Raw genomic sequence first — 22222 nt, 5'->3', positions numbered from 1 at the left:
CATTTTGCTGCATTCTTTGGGTGCATACTTCACTCTTCTTGTACCCAGCCATGTCATGCTGCACACTGGCTGCTGCAATGATTACACTGGGCTCCAGTTAGTGTTGGGCAACAGTTGGGAGTCTAAAGCCTGTTGGGGTTTTTGCTCTTGCCCTCCAGCCCAGCCATTCAAGCTGGAAAAAGGAGAAAAGGCACAGGTTACATAGCAGATAAGACACCATTGTATTGCAGCAGCTTCATTTACTAAACTATAGTAATGTTTCTAAAGCAAATACACCAGTTGCACCAGTGCAGGGCAGCAGTACATTATACTGTAGTTCCTTTTATACACTTTGATTTTTTTGGTGTTACTGTTCCTTTAAAAAAAAATCTTCTCTAATGGTCAGCCTTATCAGCAGTAATCACCCACACTGTTCACATCTTCACACCTCAGACATTGTATTTACTGCCTGTGTGTATGGCACACACAGACAGTATAGGGTAGACATAGTATGGTGTGCACACACAGGGAGGGTATGGCACATGCAGGCGGCAATAGCCTTTAAATGGTCCCTAAGGTGTGTAATTATATGCTGGGGGTTGCTGTGCTATCCATGGGGGGAGGAGGCATTTGATTTAAGGGTGTGTCTTAATATGACATAACAATTCTTTCACATGAATGACATTTAGGGTTTTGCTTCACTACCACCATTGTGATAAAATGGGTGTGGTTTAAAAAGGGGGAGTGGGAAAAACTGGCTTTCATTAGCAGCTCTCCACCATGTATGCTAAAGAAATGCCGGCCCTCGGCACCGCAGAAGTTGGACAGCACTGGTCTATATAAATATGCTGCTGTGTAACTACAGGGCATCCACAGCTGGGGAAAAAAGGCATGTTACATAGCAGATATTCCCTGTAGAATACAATGGGTTTAGATTCCAGTGTAAGCCTAAGGACCCACAGAGCGGTTCAGTTGCCCACGATAGCAGAGATCTATTGCAGAAAACTGAACCACTTGGTGGATCCTTGGCTTACAAATTTAACCCATTATATAATAGGTATTATGTGCTATTTAATCTATGGCAGTGCTGTCCAACTGGCGGCCCGCGACCCCCCTCTGTGTGGCCCCCCACCTGTCTGGCTACTTTGATGGCTTACCTTTGAGTAAGCATTAAATGGTATCAGTACTGTGATTAACTGCCCCCCCTGCATGGTTCTCACCTCAGATTCAGGCTGTAATCCCTCTGTATTGTTTAAACATGTAATCCCCTGTGTTATTCACACCTTTTAATACCTGCATTGTTCACCCCCCTGCAGTGTTCACACCTCAGGCTCAGACTGTAATCACTCCCATTGTTCACTTCTTCACACCTCAGACATAGGTACTGTAGGCAGAGTATGGCACATACAGCCAGCATAGGGCAGGTAGAGTATGGCGCACACACAGGCAGCATAGGTCAGGGAGGGTATGGCACACACAGGAAGGGTAGGGCAGGCAGAGTATGGCACACAGAGGCAGCATAGGGAAGGCAGAGTATGGCACACACAGGCAGGGTAGGGCAGGCAGAGTATGGCACACAGAGGCAGCATAGGGAAGGCAGAGTATGGCACACACAGGCAGGGTAGGGCAGGCAGAGTATTGCACACACAGGCAGAGTATGGCACACAGGCAGCATAGGGAAGGCAGAGTATGGCACACACAGGCAGGGTAGGACAGGCAGAGTGCTGCCTGTGTGTGCCATACTCTGCTTGCCCTATGCTGCTTGTGGGAGGTGAACCTGGCAGGGGTTTGTTGTGGGAGTTTGTTAGCAGTTGTAAATAGCCATTAAATGGTCCCTAAGGTGTGTAATTATGTACTGGGGGTTGCTCTGCTATCCACAGGGGAGGAGGCATATGGAATTTAAGGGTATATCTTAATATGACATAATTCTTTCACATATGAATGATGGTTGAAGTAGAAGTTGGACAGCACTGATCTATGGTATCTAGCCCTATTTCAACCTAAATGCTACCCCCATGACTTCACAGCAGCTTATTTATATAAACTATAGTAGAGTTTTACGCAGGTCTGGGCAGCAGGGACTATATTTTAATTCAATAAATGTTATTTTTCAGTGTTACTGTTCCTTTTAAAGGAGACACAGAGCTTACCACTTGCTCTTGCTACAAAGAATTGACTAATTCATAGTCTTTAAACACCACATCATGTAGGTTTAGTTCCCTCCCCTGGGCCCACATAGTGTGCATCACTGAAGGAAGGAGGCAGTAAATCCTTGTGGCTGAGCAGGGGCATGGCTCTGGAAGACTGAATTATACCTGATCCTGGCTCAGGGGCAGGTGGGCAGGACTCATTTCATAAAGAGGCAACTAACCTGGAAGAACATACCACGTGGCCTGGCCATGAGCAAACTCGGGCCCCCAGCACTGCATGGCAATTGGCTAGTGCTATTGACAATTGCTTGCTCTTTGTTGCACAGGCTTCCCCATATCCCATTGTAAGCCTGTGTGTGTGACTGACTGCAGAGCCATCGTTGGAAAGTCAAGGGTCTCTGTTTCTATGGAGACCTTTTGCTCTTAAATCCAGATATTTTTGTGTTTCAACATACAGTACATTATATCCTACCTATGTGGCATTGGCAAATATAGCCATATCACATGTATTAAACGGGCTATGAACAAAACCTTAGCCTTTGGGAAAGTTGTCAAGCTAAACTGTATGGGCTGCTATCCAGATTCTGTATGGGTCTCCCATTTCCAGGTGTGTGTTTCATATTGACACCCAGTGCTCCTTGAATACGTTAAACTGCTCTCTTTTCACATTTTGATCAGTAAAATTCTGATTTGCTCAAACTGGATTCAGTACTCAATTAAATAATGACAGACCCACAGACACCTCAAACAATGTGGCCACAAAATCACAGATCATGATTTTAATCTCAAATCATTTTGATGCGTAATTCCATGCACAAAGCACTCACAAAGTAAACATTTGCGCCACCCAAACCTGCTCAGATGCCATATAATTCTGTGGGAAGTGTATCTGGAAAACTGGCAGAAGTACCATAACCATGAGTGCTCATATGACTTCAAATGGTGATTCTCAACAGTTACCAGTTGCAATTATGTGGAATATTTGAAGCGACTGCATGATATTTAACTGCATCATATGCCTCTTCATTTTACACATATTGCTGAATTACACAAGAAAAGATACCAGTGGCTTTTAAGAGCTTTAATATATTTTAAATACAGATGTAAAACTGCAGAGGTAAGAAAAGGGCTTTAAAGGAAACACAAGGCTGGGTGATACCAGGGAAGTATTTAGGTCCGGTGCCACCCTACACAATGGACCTAAGTACACCCCCCAGACGGCAGAAGATTTTTTAAAACTTTATTGATTATTTCAGCATCCGAGGGCTTCTGCCCTAGGCATAGGCCCTCGGATCCCTATATGGCCCAGGGTGTTACTGCACCTTCCCTAATAAACCAAAAAATCTAGTGATGAGTAGAGTAGATTAACCCTCGTGCCCCTGCAATGCCACACATGGGAAATTTGTGGCCATCAATATAAATCTATTGTTTCAAAATCTAATACAGGTATGGAATTGAGCTGGGGTTTTCCGCTAACGGTTTTTTCCATAGTTTGGATCTTCATACCTTTAGTCTCTTAAAAATCATTTAAACATGAATTAAACCCAATAGGATTGTTTTGCCTCCTATACAGGGTCATGCAGCTTAGTTACCATCAGGTACAAGGTGCTATTTTATTATTACAGAGAAAAAGGAAATCATTTTTGAAAAATGTAATTATTTGATTAATATGGAGTCTATGGGAGATGCCCACTCCATAATTGGAGCTTTCTGGATAACACCTTTCCAGATAACGGATCACTTTACTGTACTTGTATTGGTCACTGGTGGAGAACCTGTAATGTAGACTCTTCACTCTCAAATCTGAAGAACTGTTATAAAAACGTGCAGACCATTTGCTATCAATATGGCACCTGTAAGTGATTATTGCCTTAGGCTCAATTTTAGGTGGACACTTGAAAAGTCCCCCCATAAATTGCCTACGTGCCATTATTCAGATAGTGCTACCATTTTCTGTTAAAGGTAATTAAGGACTACAAAAACACTCTCCATTCATTAGGATGATTTAAGTGTTGGTAAAGTGGAAAATATCTGGGTAATTATCTAGTTATACTAATTAGAAATTAGCAACAACACTGTAATGCAAAACATAATTTTATACCGGTTAATATAAAATATGGTGTAGAGTTCAAGCTTTAGCAAATCTGCTCATATACTGTGAGCTGGCCTTGGGTGATGTACATAGGTCCTTGTGTTTTTCAGCCAGACTGACTCAAAGTCTCAGACCTTAAAGGAACAGTAACATCAAAAAATTAACGTGTTTTAAAGTAATTAAAATATAATGTGCTGTTGCTCTGCAAAAAAATGGTGTTTTTGCTACAGAAAAGCTACTATATAAATAATCTGCTGTGTAGCCACGGGGGCAGCCATTCAAGCTGGAAAAAAGGAGAAAAGGCACAGGTTACGTAGCAGATAACTAGTAGATAAGCCCCATATAATGGGGGTTTGTCTGTTATCTGCTAAGTAACCTGTGCCTTTTCTCCTTTGAATGGCTGCCCCCATGGCTACACAGTAGCATACTTATATAAACTATAGTAGTCTTTCTGAGGCAAACACACCAGTTGTAGAAATGCGGGGCAACAGTGCATTACATTGTAATTACTTTTATACACTTTAATTTTTTGGTGTTACTGTTCCTTTAAGGGAAGCAAGATACCTCTGATTGTTAGGGTTGTGTTTTAATCCTTAAAATACCTTCCATTTATGAAAGAACATAGCTTTATGCATGCCATTCCTTGTCTGTGTGCATACTGTCCAAATGGTGAGTATTAGAAGTCATACTGATTGCTTTAGCTCAGTAGATAGCAATAGAAATGCCCAAGCTTTTTATGTACACTAGCCAATTCACTAGCTTAGGTGCTAAACTGCATAGGGCAGTTACCAATAGCAACCAATCAGTGGTAGGTTTTAAAATTATAGCAAAGATCTGATTGGTTTCTAATGGGAACTGCACAGGTAAATCAGCCCCAGTGTGCTTCAGGCAAAGACAAACCCCACTCATGTATAAATGTAAAAAAAGGAAAGGTTCTCTGAGTGTGCAAATATCTGTGCCTTCCTTATGGGAGATGAACACCATTAATAAAAAGGAAGAATTACAGAATTAAAGCTAAAAAACAAAATACGCATGTATAGTGTGCAGTGAATGATACAGATTAAAATGACTGTGCACAACTCCTCTTTTCTACAGTTCACATTAAGATATCCAAAGATGTTACTATGTTTTGCATTAGCTACCGGTATGTCCTGAGTTGTGCACTGTTGCAGCAAAAAGTGACTTTGGCATTTAGATGATATATTTTCCCATGGTCCCTTTGCACAGCGGGAGCCACTGCTTGTGTTCCAGGTTGCTTGCCATTCTTTTTGTATCTATTAGCTATAAGTCTCCTGCCTTATCAACCAGATCTCTCTCTCATTTGGGGCACAGGGAGCCCTACAGCGTCCGGTCTAGTTTTCCATGAAGTCTTCCAGATGATAATGGGGGCTGCCTTTCTCTCTTAAAACACTGAGAACCTCTTGCTGAAGACCGTCAAGTTTCCTTTTCAGGTCTTCCATTACCCTTCCCACTTGTTCTTGCTCCTGTCTTAGGCCTTCACGTTCTGTCTGCAGCTGCCCTATTTCCCTCTCTAGGATGGCTATATTTTCCATTTTGCGTTTTCTGCAGTTCTGAGCAGCTACTTTATTTTTGCCTCTTCTCCTGATATCTCTGACCAAAGCCAGCTGGGTATCAGTCAGTGTGTATCTGGAGAGAAGCTCATTGAAGTCTTCTACTGGCAAATTCACAATCCTTTCAGTGGGAAAAGGAATATTCATGGCAGCTGCCCGTCTTTCATCTCGGCTACACACCAGTTCTTCACTTTGCAATGCACTATACTGATGGGGATCGGTTATATTATGCATTAGATGCTGTACTATGCCATACTGGTCTTGGCCGCCCATTGTAGGAAGCATTTCCATGTATTCCACCTGCAATCTTTGCGATTCAATGTTTTCCAGTTCAATGGATTCCCCATCACTAAAATTCAGTGAGAGGCCTGAGTCTGATTCAATGTCATCTTGGCCCTTGCAAAGTTGGCGTACAGAGTTTGTGCTGGGCAAACCAACATCAGGCAATGTGTGTGCCGTGAAGAGTCCATTCACAGGTAGATTCTTAGGGGGGTAATGCCCTGTTATCCCCATCTGATTTATGCTAGATGAAATGAGCATGCCTGTGTAGGCAGTAGGGCCAAATGCAGGAGCCAAAGGCAAAGGGTGGACGTGTTGATCTTGGGAAGCATCTGTGTCCATGTAAAGGTGATCATAAGCCTGAATATTGTGGTTTAAACTTTGTGCTACACCTTCTGTGTACTGGCAAGGTCCATAGTCTGAGCTGGGCATGGCAGATGTTCCGCAACCAACGGCATCATATGGAGAGTTATTCTGTGCATCGAGACCCTAAGTTTAAAATAAAAAAAGGAAATATTAGACATGTGCCTAGGTCTTAGCAGATGTTTGCTTTCTAACAGTTGAATAACAGCATTTTATACCTGCTGACTGTTTGCTATGGACAGGGGCAATTCTCTCCCCTGAGCTGCCCTGCGATGCCACCTCCCTCGCCCCAAGCGAGCACAGAAGGGTTCCGAGGGGGCTGCATCGCTAGTGCAGACAGCTCAATTGTACATTCTGCAGTAGAAGAGACACATTTCTTGTTTAATAACAGGAAATTCCACTCTTAAAGTTACCAGCATAGTCTTTTTGCCGCTCCTGGTAACTTGGGGGCACTGCCACCTTACCTCATGGCAGCAGTTCCCTTGGCTGTGGTTACTCAACCCTTACATTAACACTTAAAATGTTATGTTCATTTATTCCTTAATTGCAAGCAGTGCAATGTCTGTAATATTTTTGTTACTATAGTCCTTCTTATGTATTTCTTACAAATACAGCACTATTACATAAGGGGTACAGCATTGGTAACAAATACATATCTAAAGGAGACAAGATCAAAGAGAGGTTCCTGCCCCTCAAATCTCACAGTGTAAGCCTGGAACCCTACCTGTAGTTCAGCAATGGAAAGGAATTCTTGCCAGGCGACATCCATGTCCCTTTGATAACGTTCTCCCATTAATTTGAGCGGAAGGGCTTTACAGAACCGACCTTCAAGTGGTGGGCATGGGGGCATAATTTCATCAGAACACTTTGCAAGGCTTTTAGCCTCAGATGGGCAGAATTTCTACTAGGAACCCAACATCTGTAAGCTGGAAGAAAAGAGAAAGTCAGTATGTTTGCTCGCTGCTCTGAGGTCCAACACATAACTATGCAGCCGTGATTAGCAGATTGTGTATTTATACTAAATATATTTTGTCATTGTCTGTAAGAAGCAATGTCATTAACTAATAGCAATCTCAGGGCCACACACATTCATTAAGCCCAGCACCAACCCAAGAAATCTATTTCCCACTTAAATGAAAATCTTTTTAGTGTTTTCAGCACAGTTTAGTTGTTGTGGTTTGTGTAGATTGCCTTGAACCCAAGTTAAAGCACAGACAGGCCCAGGTTTGTGGAGAGGCCACAAAGGCCCGGGCCTAGGGCGGCACAAATTTGTTGGTGCCATGCTGTCCCGCTGCACCATAATGTTCAACTTTTGCTCCCATATTGAAGAATGGGGGCGCCTGGATAATAAATCCAACGCTGATCACAGACCAAATATCTCTGTGCTATTGACAAAGCACTAAATAATGAGCCCAACCTGTAACATTCTGCCTTGATTTGAACCAGGTGGTTTCTATGCAGTCTTTTATACCTCTGCTCTACAGGAGCGTTAGCCATCAACCAAGCTATATAACCCCATTCCTGCTCTGCACCCATACACTGCCCATTATACAGTAGGTCAAGCTTGTTTGTTTCTAGGTGCTCTCATTCCTATTGCTAATTCCTTTTCCTACTTTCCTGGTAGCTGAATTGTCCCTAGCTATGAAACTGAAAGCTCCTACACCAGTCTGGGTTAGATATTGGCCACACTGTTAACAAGCAACAGACTGGCGTTGGTTATATCTGTGCATTCTTTCCTCAGCCTATTAAAGCATGTAACCATTTGCAGCAAGCAGTCCGTTTGGAAAGACAGCCTCAACTTTTGCTGTTTCAAACCCTTGTATCAAAGAGGTAAAACATTTGTTAAAACGGTTTAAGAGACAGCCAGACTGTTGCAAGTTGCATTTTTTAGTAAATTTGGGGCAATGGTTACCAGGCTAATTTCCACAGCCAGCAGTAGTGACTTGTTTCATGCCCTGCTCTTATATTATACCATTTGTGTTCTAACTGTAAATTCTGTCAGATCTGCCATTAGCCTTCTGGATATACTTCCCCTATCAAACCCTCTTTCCTTCCCTCCCTTTCTTTCTCCTCCTGCACTGTACAGATAAGGCTGCCTGCAAGGAGCCCTGTTAAAGTCTTGTGGGTTACTTTTTGGCTTTCAAAGGAGAGCTGTCATGGTGAATACAGTAGGGGGTGTTAATAAATCCTATTACAAATTGACTATAGTTTCAATGTTTTATTAGTAAGCTCATTTACCCTAAATGTTTTTTTTACTGCTGCAAACAATCAGTCCTGCTGTGGGCAGCACAATGATAGCAGGAGTGGTTGGTTGAGTATTTATTGTAAAGACTGCTTGGCAGTTTTAGTATTCATAGCTCAGGATGTCCTAACATTGACCTCCAGCTGGTGTTGAACTAGACATAGCAAAAGAGAGAAACCTTAATGTCCTACATATATATATTGATTATGGGGGAGTGCAGAAGACATCTTAGGGCTGATTCACTAAAGTGCGATAACGCTTATCGCATGTTTTTTTGCTTTAAAATTGATGCAAAAAAATGTGCAATTCACTAAAGTATTATCGCATGCATTAAGTTGCATATCGCGTGCGTTAAATAGCACGCAACTGCATTGCGTTAATTCTCGCGCAGAAATAATACTAACGCATGATTCACAAACACTTAGATGTGCTAAATATCGCATTAGTCTATGCGAAAATTAACACCTACTTGGGGCAGGCGGTAATTATAGAAAAGTACAGTTCATGAGCTTTTGGCAACACAATATGGACTTTGCAGTGTGATTTTTTCAAGTCTGTGTTGGCCCTAGAGTGATGCAGCCGCCAGTTTGCAGGGAAATGGTCATTTTTTAGTTTGTAGCTGTAGCCTTTCTACAACACACATCAGTGGCATAAGTTTAGAGGGCAAGGAGTCCTCACCAGGTTCATAGCATGGGGGGCAGTGGCAGGGGAAAGCTGAAACTATACACCATACTACCACCTGGGATCTGCTGTAGGTTAGTTGCACCACCAATACCTCCCTGTCAAGACCCATTCAAGTGGGTATCACGACTTTTTGACTCAATGTCAACCCCAACATGTGATCTATTTATATATCTATCTACCTAATCGATCCCCACCTTTCCTAAACAGCTGGCAGCCACACAAACCTCTCTGTGCTGGAGACATTAGTTAGGGTCTCTAACGCTATTTGCAATTCAACTCTTTTGGAGGCATTCAGTGATTTACTGTGTCTAATCATAGTTTGTTTTGAGTTGCTCTTTTCTCTTGCAGGTACAATAGATTTCATTGATTGCCTCATTACTGCACAAGAGGATGACAAGGAAAGGAGAATACATTTAACACAGCAGCCTAAGGTGCATGCACAGCTTTAGTGCTGCAAATCTCCTCGGTCGGTGGGCTGACACTGAAAATAACAACCCCTAGCCGCTCCTCACCATTAACTTGATTAAAATGCTCACAACAAAATGACAAATGGCTCATATATGTATTTCATTTAATACATATTTGATGTGTTTAATCACTAGTAGTCTAATCGGTACCCCAATTTTCTTGGCTCAGCAAAGAACCCTGCACCCATAAATTCTACTGGACAAACACACACAATATAGAACCTCTTTCCTTGGGTAAAAAACACCTCATGCACTGTACCTCCATATGTAATAAAAGACAAAAAAATTTAGCTGGGTATAGTAACCAATAGCAATCAATATGGCATGCTATGCTTCCTGCTGATTGCTTTCTATTAAAGCAAACCTTGCGCCTAGAGAGCTGACAAAGACACTACACCCTCATGGGTCCCTATGTACTCTAGGGACATAGAATTGGATACATAAGTAAGGCATATAGATTGGGCACATAAATAAGAAATACCACATAATAAAAAAAAACCCATAACCCATAAAATAAAAATTATTGATGTTATCAGTTCTAATTGGTTAATGGTAATCACTGGCTTACCTTCACCTATCTTGTTAAAACTAAAAATATGAGAATCTCTGAAAATTAACACCTTGGTGACTATTATTACATTTTACAAATGGGGGTGGTGTCCAATGGCAGGGGATACCTAATTCTTTGCACATAGTACTGAGTAATGCTTACCTAAAGCCATGTATTAAATGTTGTCACTAACAGTTCTCTTAATCCTCTTAATGCCTCAGCATTCATCTGTCCTTTTTGGGTATATTACCTGAAACAAAACAAATATATATATATAATATAATCATTGTTCTCTCTAAGATCCTGGGCACACAGGGAATTTTGTCTGTGTACAACTCAACATGACCAAACACACTGGGACAGATTTCAAGCAGACCTTGGTGCCAAATGCTAGATATAAGGCCATTTTGGCTGCCACTGTTCTCTACCTTAGAGGATCAGTGGACAAACTGCTCCTTGAGCCAAGGACTTGGATTTTGCTTTTAGGTTATCTTCCACACTCTGTTGCCTCTTTCTAATAAGAATCTATTATAGACTTCATAGAACCTCTCTACTACTTCAAACCCCACTTGGAGGTCCAACATTTGGTTTTTAACTTTGCAGATAGTAGTCAGCACAACACATTGTCTCTGTTCTGAAATAGTGCAGGTTCCCCAATGGTCATTTCCCATCGGCACATCCAAGCAAAGACAGTCCGGAACAGCACCACTTATATTCTTAATTAAAATGCCTTTATTTCATACATCTTTTAGGGCATTACAGCAACATTCCAGGCCATGTGTGGCTTAATAAAAGGCCACACATGCCCTAAAACGTTGAACTAAAAGCTGGGATTTATACATGCTACACAGAGCAGCTATAAGTTTAGATCAGTCCATTACATGTTAGAAACTGAAAGCAAGAAGTTATGCAATGGTAACTGCACAATAGGATTTAGCACCTGTTAGTAAAGCAGCCCCACGATGTGGCAATGGTCACTGCCGGATTTCTTTGGTTTTGTAAAAAACAACCCACTTTGCCACAAGTTTTGTACTCCTGACCCTCTGCATGCACATCTGTTGTACATGGAAATTATTAGTCTTGCATATGTACAGAATCACTGATCTATTTAAAGGCCCTTACAAAAAAGAAAAAAAACTAAATTGTGGTGGATGTTTAATGGATAAGCAAATTCAACTTGTCCTCTTTGGTTAAAAAAATGTACCAGCCTGGGGTACTTTTCCTGTGAGCACCCTGCCCCACCCTTAATTATTTCCCAGCAGTCTATTGCGGCTGTCTGAGACCTTTCCCATGCACAGGATGGTACCTTGGGAAATCAGCACATGGGCAATATAATGGGATCAGGGATGTCACTATACTGTGCATGTGTATGGTACGAGACAGCTCCCTGAGCACTTTTGCAAGTTACTACTTTTGTTGCTCAAAGATGTAGAAGTAACTGTCCTTTCGCTATTTCCTTTTTATATCCCAACAATCAGTTTTCCTTCGTTGAGTCTCGTTGAGTCTCCCTCTCAGCCCACTCTTTTCTAATCTGTTATCTTCTTCTACCTTCTGTGTCAAGCTTCTCTCTGCATTCCTTGCCTATCTCCTCAAGGCTCTCATCTGAAGCTTCTGGTGACCTGGCATGGAGAGCTGTAAAATTTGTGCCACTTGGTGTTTTTTGTACTTTTTAACCCCCATCCTTTCCCCTTTAATTCACAAAACTGTCAGTGAAGTCACTGTTGAGTACTATATGCACAGAAACTGCATTTCTTATTAGAACACTTGGGCAGTTTCCTATTAGCGAATATATTCAACTTTTATATAATTCCAGATATTAAAATTGCTATGGAGCCACATCACCCTTTATTGCTTTACTTTACTGCTGAGCAGGGTCAGACTGGGCCGCCGGGAAAAAATACTGGTGGGCCCCAGCGGCCCAGACCCGACCCTTGCCGGCTCTCCCCCTGCCGGAACGTTCCTCCCCTGACGCGTTAAATTTATGCAAGCTCAGGGGAGGATGTCGGGCGGGGGCACCTGCAGGGCCCCTGGGGCGGGAGCCCCCTGCACACCCTAGTCTGACCCTGCTACTGAGCTGCAAGTTGGAGTGATATCACCCCCTTTAGTTTCCCCCCACCCAACAGCCTATCAGCAGAACAATGGGAAAGTAGCAAGATAGCAGCTCCCAGTAGATATCAGAATAGCACTCAATAGTAAGAAATCCAAGTCCAGCTTGGGACTCAATAGGTTACCTGAAAGCAGTTCTAATGTATAGCGCTGGCTCCTTCTGAAAGCTCAGACTCAGGCACAATGCACTGAGATGGCGCCTACACACCAATATTACAGCTAAAAAAATATGTTTGTTGGTTCAAGAATTAATTTTAAATGGTAAAGTGAATTATTTGCTATGTGAACAGTGTCATTTAGAAATAAAAAGCACACCATAAAAATCATGACAAAAACACTGGAAGTTGCAGGTGGAAGGTGATTCCCCAGGATGTTACGGAACTAATAATAGTGACCAGTTAATCTCTTCTTGTAACAATGTGACACTATGTGGAGGCACAAATTAGTGCATGCCTATGCCTGCCCGCCATGAATACAATGCTGAATTTATGAGACAGACACAGGCCTCTGCACTTCATATTAGAGAGACTGGATACCTGCGCCGTTCAGCATTTTGCACTTTGTACCCTGCCCAGCACTTGGTAATGTGTCCACCCTTTGTCTTTATCAAAAAAGGGGTGTGTGCATCATTGAGAATGCTCAGCTGAGAATAATATAATGCGAGAATGACCAGCATGCCCATGATAATAATCCTTAATCAATTCTCTCATTTTGCTGAATGCCATACATTACATTCACATTTTGTTCTCAGTGATATTTGTATTTCAAAGAACTGAAACTCAAAATTATTTGTGACATGTTTTTATGTTAGAAAATAACCTAGTGGGTCATTGCAGGTTATTGACCTTTTTGTCAATAGTCCTTAGCCCACCCTGATCCTGCATCCTCAAAATCCCACAATTGCCTTTACACGTGATGTCAATAAGGAAAGGAACATCACAGTGCAATGCATTGTGGGTTAAGTAGTTCCTGCATGCTGTCTGTAAGCTGTAAAGAAGTTGTTACTATTTGTAATATCAATGTTTTAGTCCCTCCTCCCCTGCCAGGATTTCAAATGAAGCAGAAAGAGATCTGTATTGCAGCTGGATTTAAAAATAGTATTTATTCATACTTTTTGAAGGAACAGATTACAGTATATTATGGGTTTCTGCCTTGTGTGGGGCTCTTTAACAAATTTTGGTTTGGAAGCCAGAGTTCCACTTTAAACCAACAATGTCCACTGGCAAATCCAGTCACTGGAATATAGGTTTGTATACTTTTTCCAATGTATGAATTTATATTGTTATCTCCAACTTCTTCTGAAAGTCTCATTTTTCAAAGCTGTCCTTAAGCAATTCACTGATGGAGACCAATGGAGGATTAATGTCGCAAAAAATTAATTTTGAGTTTCAAAGGGCCATTTATGAATGACTGGTGCAAATGCTAGAGCACTCGGGCACAAAATCATAGGCAGGGGTAAGTACAGGACACTATAGCACTTTACTCCAATTAGCACTACCTAACTTGGGTGGCACAAAAGCTATGGGGCATCCTCTGTCCCCAGATGAATACAGAGCTGCCAAATGGAAGCAAAAACCATTGTCTATAGGAGCTAAGTACGGGGCAGTGTGCAAAGTGCAAAAGTACAAGTACCTGTACTACTTTTCAGTAAAATGAAAATTGGAGCTAAATATCTTTGCGAGGCTTTATATATCTATATCTGTAGCTATATAGACAGAAACAAGAGGTCCTCTGCACCCATTATCAATATATATAGGGCAGTAAAACATTCTGTGCATTAAGTTACTAAGAAATTCCCCCCCCTTTAAATAAAACATGGATTGTTTGTCCTTATATTGCAATATATTCAGGTTGGCCAACTACGTCAAATATCTAAAGATATTTATATACAGATACCTGTACAATTATGGGATCCATTATCCAGAAAGCTTAGCATAATGGAAAGGCCATTTTAATCAAATAATCGAAATTTTAAAAACTGATTCATTTTTTCTCTCTACTAATAAAACAGTACCTTGTATTTATAGGAGGCAAAACAATCCTATTTGCATTAATTAATGTTTAAATTATTTTTTAAAATATGGAGGTCCACATTATGGAAAGACCCTTTATCCATAAAACCCCAGGTCCCCAGAATTCTGGATAACAGGTCCCATACCATTATATGTATGTTGCACTTTGCACCAGCCAATATATGAAATTTAACATGACATTAGTTTCTCTCTACATATGAAGCACCTTGGACCTTGCAAGTACCAGTCCAACTATACTGAGTGTCTAATATAACGACTATCATTAGTTTAACATTAATTCTTCTGCCTTAGCACCATTGCTGCACCCCGACCCTCATTTGATTGTATCTGCTCCCCCTCTTTTTCCTCTCTTGCTTGTATCATTGAAATATATAAAACCATTCTGCATTAGATGTGCTATATCATTTCTTCTCTTATAGATTTCCTTTTGCCATTTTTTCTTTCCATTCTCTTACCTCTCCCTCCACTGCCGGGGACAGTACTTTCCATATCACCAGAGACTGCCTGCGCACATAATGTATATTCAGTCCCACTGACTTTATCAGCTCTTGCTGCTAGCATTAGCATGTTAAACCACAAACTTCACACAGAAGTCCCCTCTCCCCACCCTCTCTTATCCACACCCTCCAGATCATTGCTCCCTCCTCCTCAGCAGCCAAGACCTACTAGCCAGGACTGGGGGCTAATGGCTACTTGACTACATAAATACTAAGATGATTAATTAATATTATTCAGAGACAGTATATAAATGTTATGACAATCTGGCTCCAATAACTATAAGGTTAAATGGCTAGAGCAATGTTTTATACAAGGAATATTATCTATGCATTTATAAAGATAAGTAAAATTTATCTTTTTGCCCCTAAATTGACCATTAACAGCAGCCCATGCATAAAGCTCCCATTGAGACAATCAGTTTGTCAACTATATGTTAAAGTGCATCTATGCAGAGAAGGAACGCTGCATATAACAAACTATATCCTCAGGTTCTCTGAGTATTTAAAAGGAACATTTTTATTTTAGAAGAGTTCTCCAGACGGCTCTGGATACAGAGGCCCACAGAATCCCACAAACAAACAAGTAAGACATTTAACTCATGCTGATGTTTCATTGCAGAGAAGGAAGGGATAAGCCAGCCAACGTGGCCTCAGTATATGATTGGCAGATGATGATGAAAGATACAGTTTAACAACAGCTGTTGAGATGCTTTTGGCTATTCTTACTACAGAGGTTTCTTAGACTTTTTGTGTTTCTCTCTTGGGCCACACTATCCATTGCTTTAAGACCCCTAGGAGAGGTACGCCTTGGTCCAGAAAAAAATAATGGACTATATGTTTTTATGGTTATAGACAATCCCTTGCTCATAGAGGACTTTAAATCTTCAATTTTCTAACTGCATAATGATTCATACTGCACAGCTCTTCCTCTTTATAATGTCACATTAATAGCTCTTTCCTTACCATAAATACTACACCATCATCCTCACCATGAAATTCATAGGGGTTCTGTATTGCTATATCATCTTTACCACCCCTTTAGGGAGTGGATCAGTTGCCCGCGATATATATCTCTGCTATCGTGGACGACTACCACTCCAAAATGCCTTACAACCCGCAACAAAAGGAGTCGCCTGTGGAAAGGCTATCGCATTGCTTTATTATTCCAAAGTTGCACGACTTCCAAATAGCAAATAGCATAGCGATGGCCTTTCCACCAGCGACTCCTTTTGTTTCTGGTTGTAAGCAATTTTGGAGCGGGTAGTTGCCAAAAATAGATTTCTGCTCCGTGGGTCCTTAGCCTTATATTGTTACAACAAACTTAAATCAACAAGCCCAACACTAGCTTCTTCTCTGTAGATGTTGTAATGCTAATCCTTTCTAACCCATGGAATTACTGTATAGTGCCCATCTCTTTGTCACATCAGTTGCCAGTCTTTCTGTTTCTCGTCTAATCTCCCTTATTCTTTGTGCATCCCCATCATTGCTGCCTATATTTCATGAAGATTTCTAAGGTTGCGAAAACCATCTGTGGTTTTACTATTTTTTCATAATAACGGACTTCTGCAATACTGAATTTCATATGTATTTTTTTGTGACAATCACAATTACTCTTGATTACTACAAGGACTTGCATTCTAGGGCACTGCAGTCGTACTCACAACATGACATTGGTTATACCTTGCATGCCTGCACCGTCCCAAATAAGCTGAATCATTCTGTATGGTAAAGGTCACATGTATTGAGTGAAATGGATTATTGTTAATATTATTTTGAATTTTCAAATAATAATTTTCTTTATTCACTCTTTCTATGAAATTAATTTGACAGAGGGACCTGTACTTCAAATCAGATCAGCTGAAGGCTTAGATGCCTTCTGCTGTGCTCTTACCCCCATATGTAATAAAAGGCACTAAGTTTGCCCAGTAGTTTGCCGCACAGCAACCAATACGATGTTTGCTTTGAAACAGGTCACCAGTAAATGCTTTCTGCTGATTGGTTGCTATGGGTTATTGCTCATGGGAAAATCTAGTGCCTTTTATTACATAACTCCCTTTGTGTTTCCTGGAACAGTACAAGAAACAGGATGGTGTCACAGAGCTCAGTAGAAATGTAAGGATATAGGTAATAGGTAAGCACCCTCCCAGTGAACCAGCCTTTGCTTGTCCTTTAATGGACAAATTTGATGGGCCTCTCATTTATTTGTATGGCTAGGGTGATAGAACTACACTAAATGTTCCCCATTGCTGCTGAAAATTGGAAGACTTTACCAGATAAAAACAATATTGCTAAATGTCTATGGTTAACCTGCATACTGCCTGAATGGCCTGTTAAGGCTAAAATTCACTGTATTGTACAATGTTACTTCTGAAGCTTCTTTTCAGCCTTGCAAGTCTGGCTGTGGAACCCAGCTCCATGACTGCTGGCCAAAGATAAAACCATTATCAGATGTTCCAGTAGCAGCTGTTTGCCTACTTATCAGTGCCCAGCGGGGAGCAGGTAGTATCAGTATGAGTAGGTCTCTCTGTGCAAATAAGTCATTGCAAAGGTTGTATGTCAGCATAAGCGTTTGTATTACCATTTGTTCACAAAATAGAGGAGTTTTATACACATTATAAAATGTATTGCTGTTATCATTTCTAGAAGCTTCAGTTTGGTGAGATTAAGATGTTCTTTAAAGTAAAGTAATACTAATAGCAAGCTGCTTATAGATATGTTTCAACATTTAAGATCATATATATATATATATATATATATATAAGCGTGTAAATGTCTGATTATAGTCAGTAACAAAACAGAGTCTATATATTGTCTACTGCACAGTGTTTTGTTTTTTTTAAATAAATCTATTATATCAGAATATGTAATATCTGCAGTAGTAATAAGGAACAACCTTAGTTTTACTAATTGCACAATTAAGCCCTCATATTGCTGTTCTCAGATGGAAGAAAAGGCACAGATGGGTGGGACAGAGGCTGCTATTGCTGTTTTCCCATGCCGGTACCCCTCAGTTTCAGATGTCTTTCCGCTGTTCTGTCCCAGGACACATTGCACAACCAATTAGTTACTCAGAATGGAGTGTGGTTTCTACAAAGTGAAACTTTCTTGTACATAAACCCACATTGGTACCCAGGTCTCCCAGCGCTTTGCAGGGTTATCTTAAGTTTCAGCCTTCCGCAAATACTGCTTATGTCAACCAAGCTGAAAAATTGTGTGCACATTAGAAGCCATTTAAATCCACAGTGAACATTAACAGAAATAGTTGGCAATTAGCAATATCACACATACAGTGGTGTGAAAAACTATTTGCCCCCTTCCTGATTTCTTATTCTTTTGCATGTTTGTCACACGTAAATGTTTCTGCTCATCAAAAACTGTTAACTATTAGTCAAAGATAACATAATTGAACACAAAATGCAGTTTTTAAATGAAGGTTTACGTTATTAAGGGAGAAAAAGTGATTGCCCCCCTTGTTAAAAAATAACTTAACTGTGGTTTATCACACCTGAGTTCAATTTCTGTAGTCACCCCCAGGCCTGATTACTGCCACACCTGTTTCAATCAAGAAATCACTTAAATAGGAGCTACCTGAGACAGAGAAGTAGACCAAAAGCACCTCAAAAGCTAGACATCATGCCAAGATCCAAAGAAATTCAGGAACAAATGAGAACAAAAGTAATTGAGATCTATCAGTCTGGTAAAGGTTATAAAGCCATTTCTAAAGCTTTGGGACTCCAGCGAACCACAGTGAGAGCCATTATCCACAAATGGCAAAAACATGGAACAGTGGTGAACCTTCCCAGGAGTGGCCGGCCGACCAAAATTACCCCAAGAGCACAGAGACAACTCATCCGAGAGGCCACAAAAGACCCCAGGACAACATCTAAAGAACTGCAGGCCTCACTTGCCTCAATTAAGGTCAGTGTTCACGACTCCACCATAAGAAAGAGTCTGGGCAAAAACGGCCTGCATGGCAGATTTCCAAGGTGTAAACCACTTTTAAGCAAAAAGAACATTATGGCTCGTCTCAATTTTGCTAAAAAACATTTCAATGATTGCCAAGACTTTTGGGAAAATACCTTGTGGACCGACGAGACAAAAGTTGAACTTTTTGGAAGGTGCGTGTCCTGTTACATCTGGCGTAAAAGTAACACAGCATTTCAGAAAAAGAACATCATACCAACAGTAAAATATGGTGGTGGTAGTGTGATGGTCTGGGGTTGTTTTGCTGCTTCAGGACCTGGAAGGCTTGCTGTGATAGATGGAACCATGAATTCTACTGTCTACCAAAAAATCCTGAAGGAGAATGTCCGGCCATCTGTTCGTCAACTCAAGCTGAAGCGATCTTGGGTGCTGCAGCAGGACAATGACCCAAAACACACCAGCAAATCCACCTCTGAATGGCTGAAGAAAAACAAAATGAAGACTTTGGAGTGGCCTAGTCAAAGTCCTGACCTGAATCCTATTGAGATGTTGTGGCATGACCTTAAAAAGGCGGTTCATGCTAGAAAACCCTCAAATAAAGCTGAATTACAACAATTCTGCAAAGATGAGTGGGCCAAAATTCCTCCAGAGCGCTGGAAAAGACTCGTTGCAAGTTATTGCAAACGCTTGATTGCAGTTATTGCTGCTAAGGGTGGCCCAACCAGTTATTAGGTTCAGGGGGCAATTACTTTTTCACACAGGGCCATGTAGGTTTGGATTTTTTTTCTCCCTAAATAATAAAAACCCTCATTTAAAAACTGCATTTTGTGTTTACTTGTGTTATCTTTGACTAACAGTTAAATGTGTTTGATGATCAGAAACATTTTGTGTGACAAACATGCAAAAGAATAAGAAATCAGGAAGGGGGCAAATAGTTTTTCACACCACTGTATAACCTGTGCAAGGAAGTTGTATTTTATCAAATAAGAAATTGAAACAGAAGCACTATCCTACAGTTATTTCCCAAACATGCATAGTACAAATAAATACAACATTTGTTATCAGCATAGGAAATGATCTGATCAGTTCACTATAAACTGCAAACACTACATACTAATAAATAATCAGTTCATACAGGGCCTCCAAAAAAGTTGAGTTTTTTTTAATAATAATGAAGGTACTGTAGGTAAGCCAACCTACCTAGGGTAGATTCTATTATGAAAGACTGCATAGGTAAGGCATCACCTTTAATTTAGCATTTTTGCAATGCCTAGAGAAAAGATTATAATCATATGAAACCTGTTCATAGAAGAACAACTAAGAAAGGGGTGGCATATTAGCAGCATTCATATATATGTATCAATGCAATTAACAGACAGCAGGAAGAAAACTAAAATAGGTGGCTCTAATGCTATGATTCAGGAAAGGGATGGCAAAATTGTTACACCATTATTTCTGGAGTCCACTATGGCTTTTATTGTTCTGTCTAACCAAACCCCAACTCTTAGAAATGTGGAAGAATTCAAAACCTGCAAAAAGTGTTAGGATATTGACCAAGTTCAAAAGCAAATCTTACATGTGGTATATTCCTAGTGCAAAATGTGAAAATATATATATCATAATGTCCCTCTGTAAATTGTACCAGCCGGTGACAGACTTCTGAAATGGAAGGTAGAGTTGGTCCTGTGTCTGAAGGCAGTGCTGCTTGCACCTAGCACTAAGATATGTATAAAAGGGGTGGAAAATGGCCATCCCCTTATATTACTCTAATTTTACATTATTTATGGCAGTATGTATTTTATATATAGACATCTGAGTTTCCATGTCTAGGAAACCAGCTTTAGAGGGGCCATCCACAGTTTACTATGTAGATTCACCCCCCCCCCCTTTTTTGTCTTTCTTGCTTGATATCGACCAGGCAGGATCACTCAAGAGCTCCATATATGGGCCAATGAACAATTAAGTGTATTAATGATAACGTTATCTATTGTATTGAATGCCTGTGTGGCCTTCAGTAAATAGGGAAAAGGAATAGGTAGTTATTAGAATGAAAAAACTAACATACAGAAATATTAGTAAAGGTTTATAAACTAGAGTTTCCAAATCTCGAACTCAAATATCTAAATAGGGATTCAATATTGGAAAATGATTAATGTTAAAATAGGGGGCTGTGAGATATTATAAGAATAACCAGGGCTGCCATTGCTATGTGGGGAAAGTTACGCAAATTGCCTAACGTACATATAAAGTTATGGCAAAACTAAATCAATTTACGTAACTTAAACCTGCCTAGAAACTTGTGTAACTTGCATAAAAACTTGCGTACAAGCAAAAGACAATGCAGAGAAGGGAAAACTCCAGTAACCACCAATGAATGGTAAATTCTACCTCCCCCAATGAACTGACTTATTAGCACATTAATTATTCATTTTAACCATTTATATGAACTGCTTATTATAGAGTAATATCTCTGTTTTTATTTGGGATCTATTTACTGAATTCTATGAGTATTCTTTACATTAACTTTTCAGCAGTGGAATGACTGGTTATTGGGCCCCACAGCAACATCATTGGCCCCCTACGCTTATGCAAGTTACTTTGAGAAAACTTACATTTAAACTGCACTGACCCCTAATGAAAAGATTCACTTATTAGCACATTATTATTTTTACTGCTTTAAAAAAGTAAAGTAAGTAGTTTTCTCCAGAAAAGGTGGAAACCCTAACCCCTTTGCATCACCCACGTCCCCATACATATCTCTCCTTACATCCTAATTATGCTTATGTGTTTTCCTTTTTGTTTCCTCTTGTTGTTTGGGTACAAAATCCTGTATATAAGAACCAACATTGCTTCTTTGTAATCAGCTTTGGTGAAGGAACTCTTTGCTGAGATTATCATCTTAGGCAGCCAATACCCACAACACATCTACGCCACTTTTGTTATGCTTCATGTCAGAAGTTTCACACTACAACTTTTTCAACTGGCTAACATAGTGCAGAACACTGGATTGGAACCAAGAGCACTAAGCACAGTTTTTACGCAAAGTCAACCGACCTATCAATTCATTCCAATGTCCGAGCTGTAGCGTAACAGCAGGGTGGAGCTTTAAACTATTAGTGACACAGTAATTTACATCTATTTCCTCCGCCATGGTAACCATTTGCCCAATAAAAGCAGCTTCCGCTTCCAACGTAGACGCATTCGTGTTCCGCCTGTCAGTGACTGAAACCATCAACCAATTAAAAAGCTTTAGACGCTATTAGCCACACCCTTCTTCTTCCTGTT

The 22222-nt window shown here is 40.5% G+C and overlaps 1 protein-coding gene across 3 annotated transcripts; it reads right to left on the bottom strand.

Annotated features, from left to right (window-relative positions):
- Positions 1-3195: 3195 nt before the first annotated feature.
- nfe2 (nuclear factor, erythroid 2) lies at positions 3196-22121 on the bottom strand. Of its 3 annotated transcripts, NM_001129917.1 has the most exon segments (5): positions 3196-4365; positions 4777-6560; positions 7159-7360; positions 10540-10627; positions 21992-22121. In NM_001129917.1, coding segments are annotated over 2 exon segments (1032 nt in total). In that variant the 5' UTR covers positions 7204-7360; positions 10540-10627; positions 21992-22121; the 3' UTR covers positions 3196-4365; positions 4777-5573.
- Positions 22122-22222: the final 101 nt, after the last annotated feature.

This window comes from Xenopus tropicalis, chromosome 2, assembly GCF_000004195.4.
Source record: "Xenopus tropicalis strain Nigerian chromosome 2, UCB_Xtro_10.0, whole genome shotgun sequence".
NCBI classification, from domain to species: Eukaryota; Metazoa; Chordata; class Amphibia; order Anura; family Pipidae; genus Xenopus; species Xenopus tropicalis.
The sequence above is the reverse complement of the archived record's forward strand: the minus strand, read 5'-3'. Positions and strand labels throughout refer to the sequence as shown.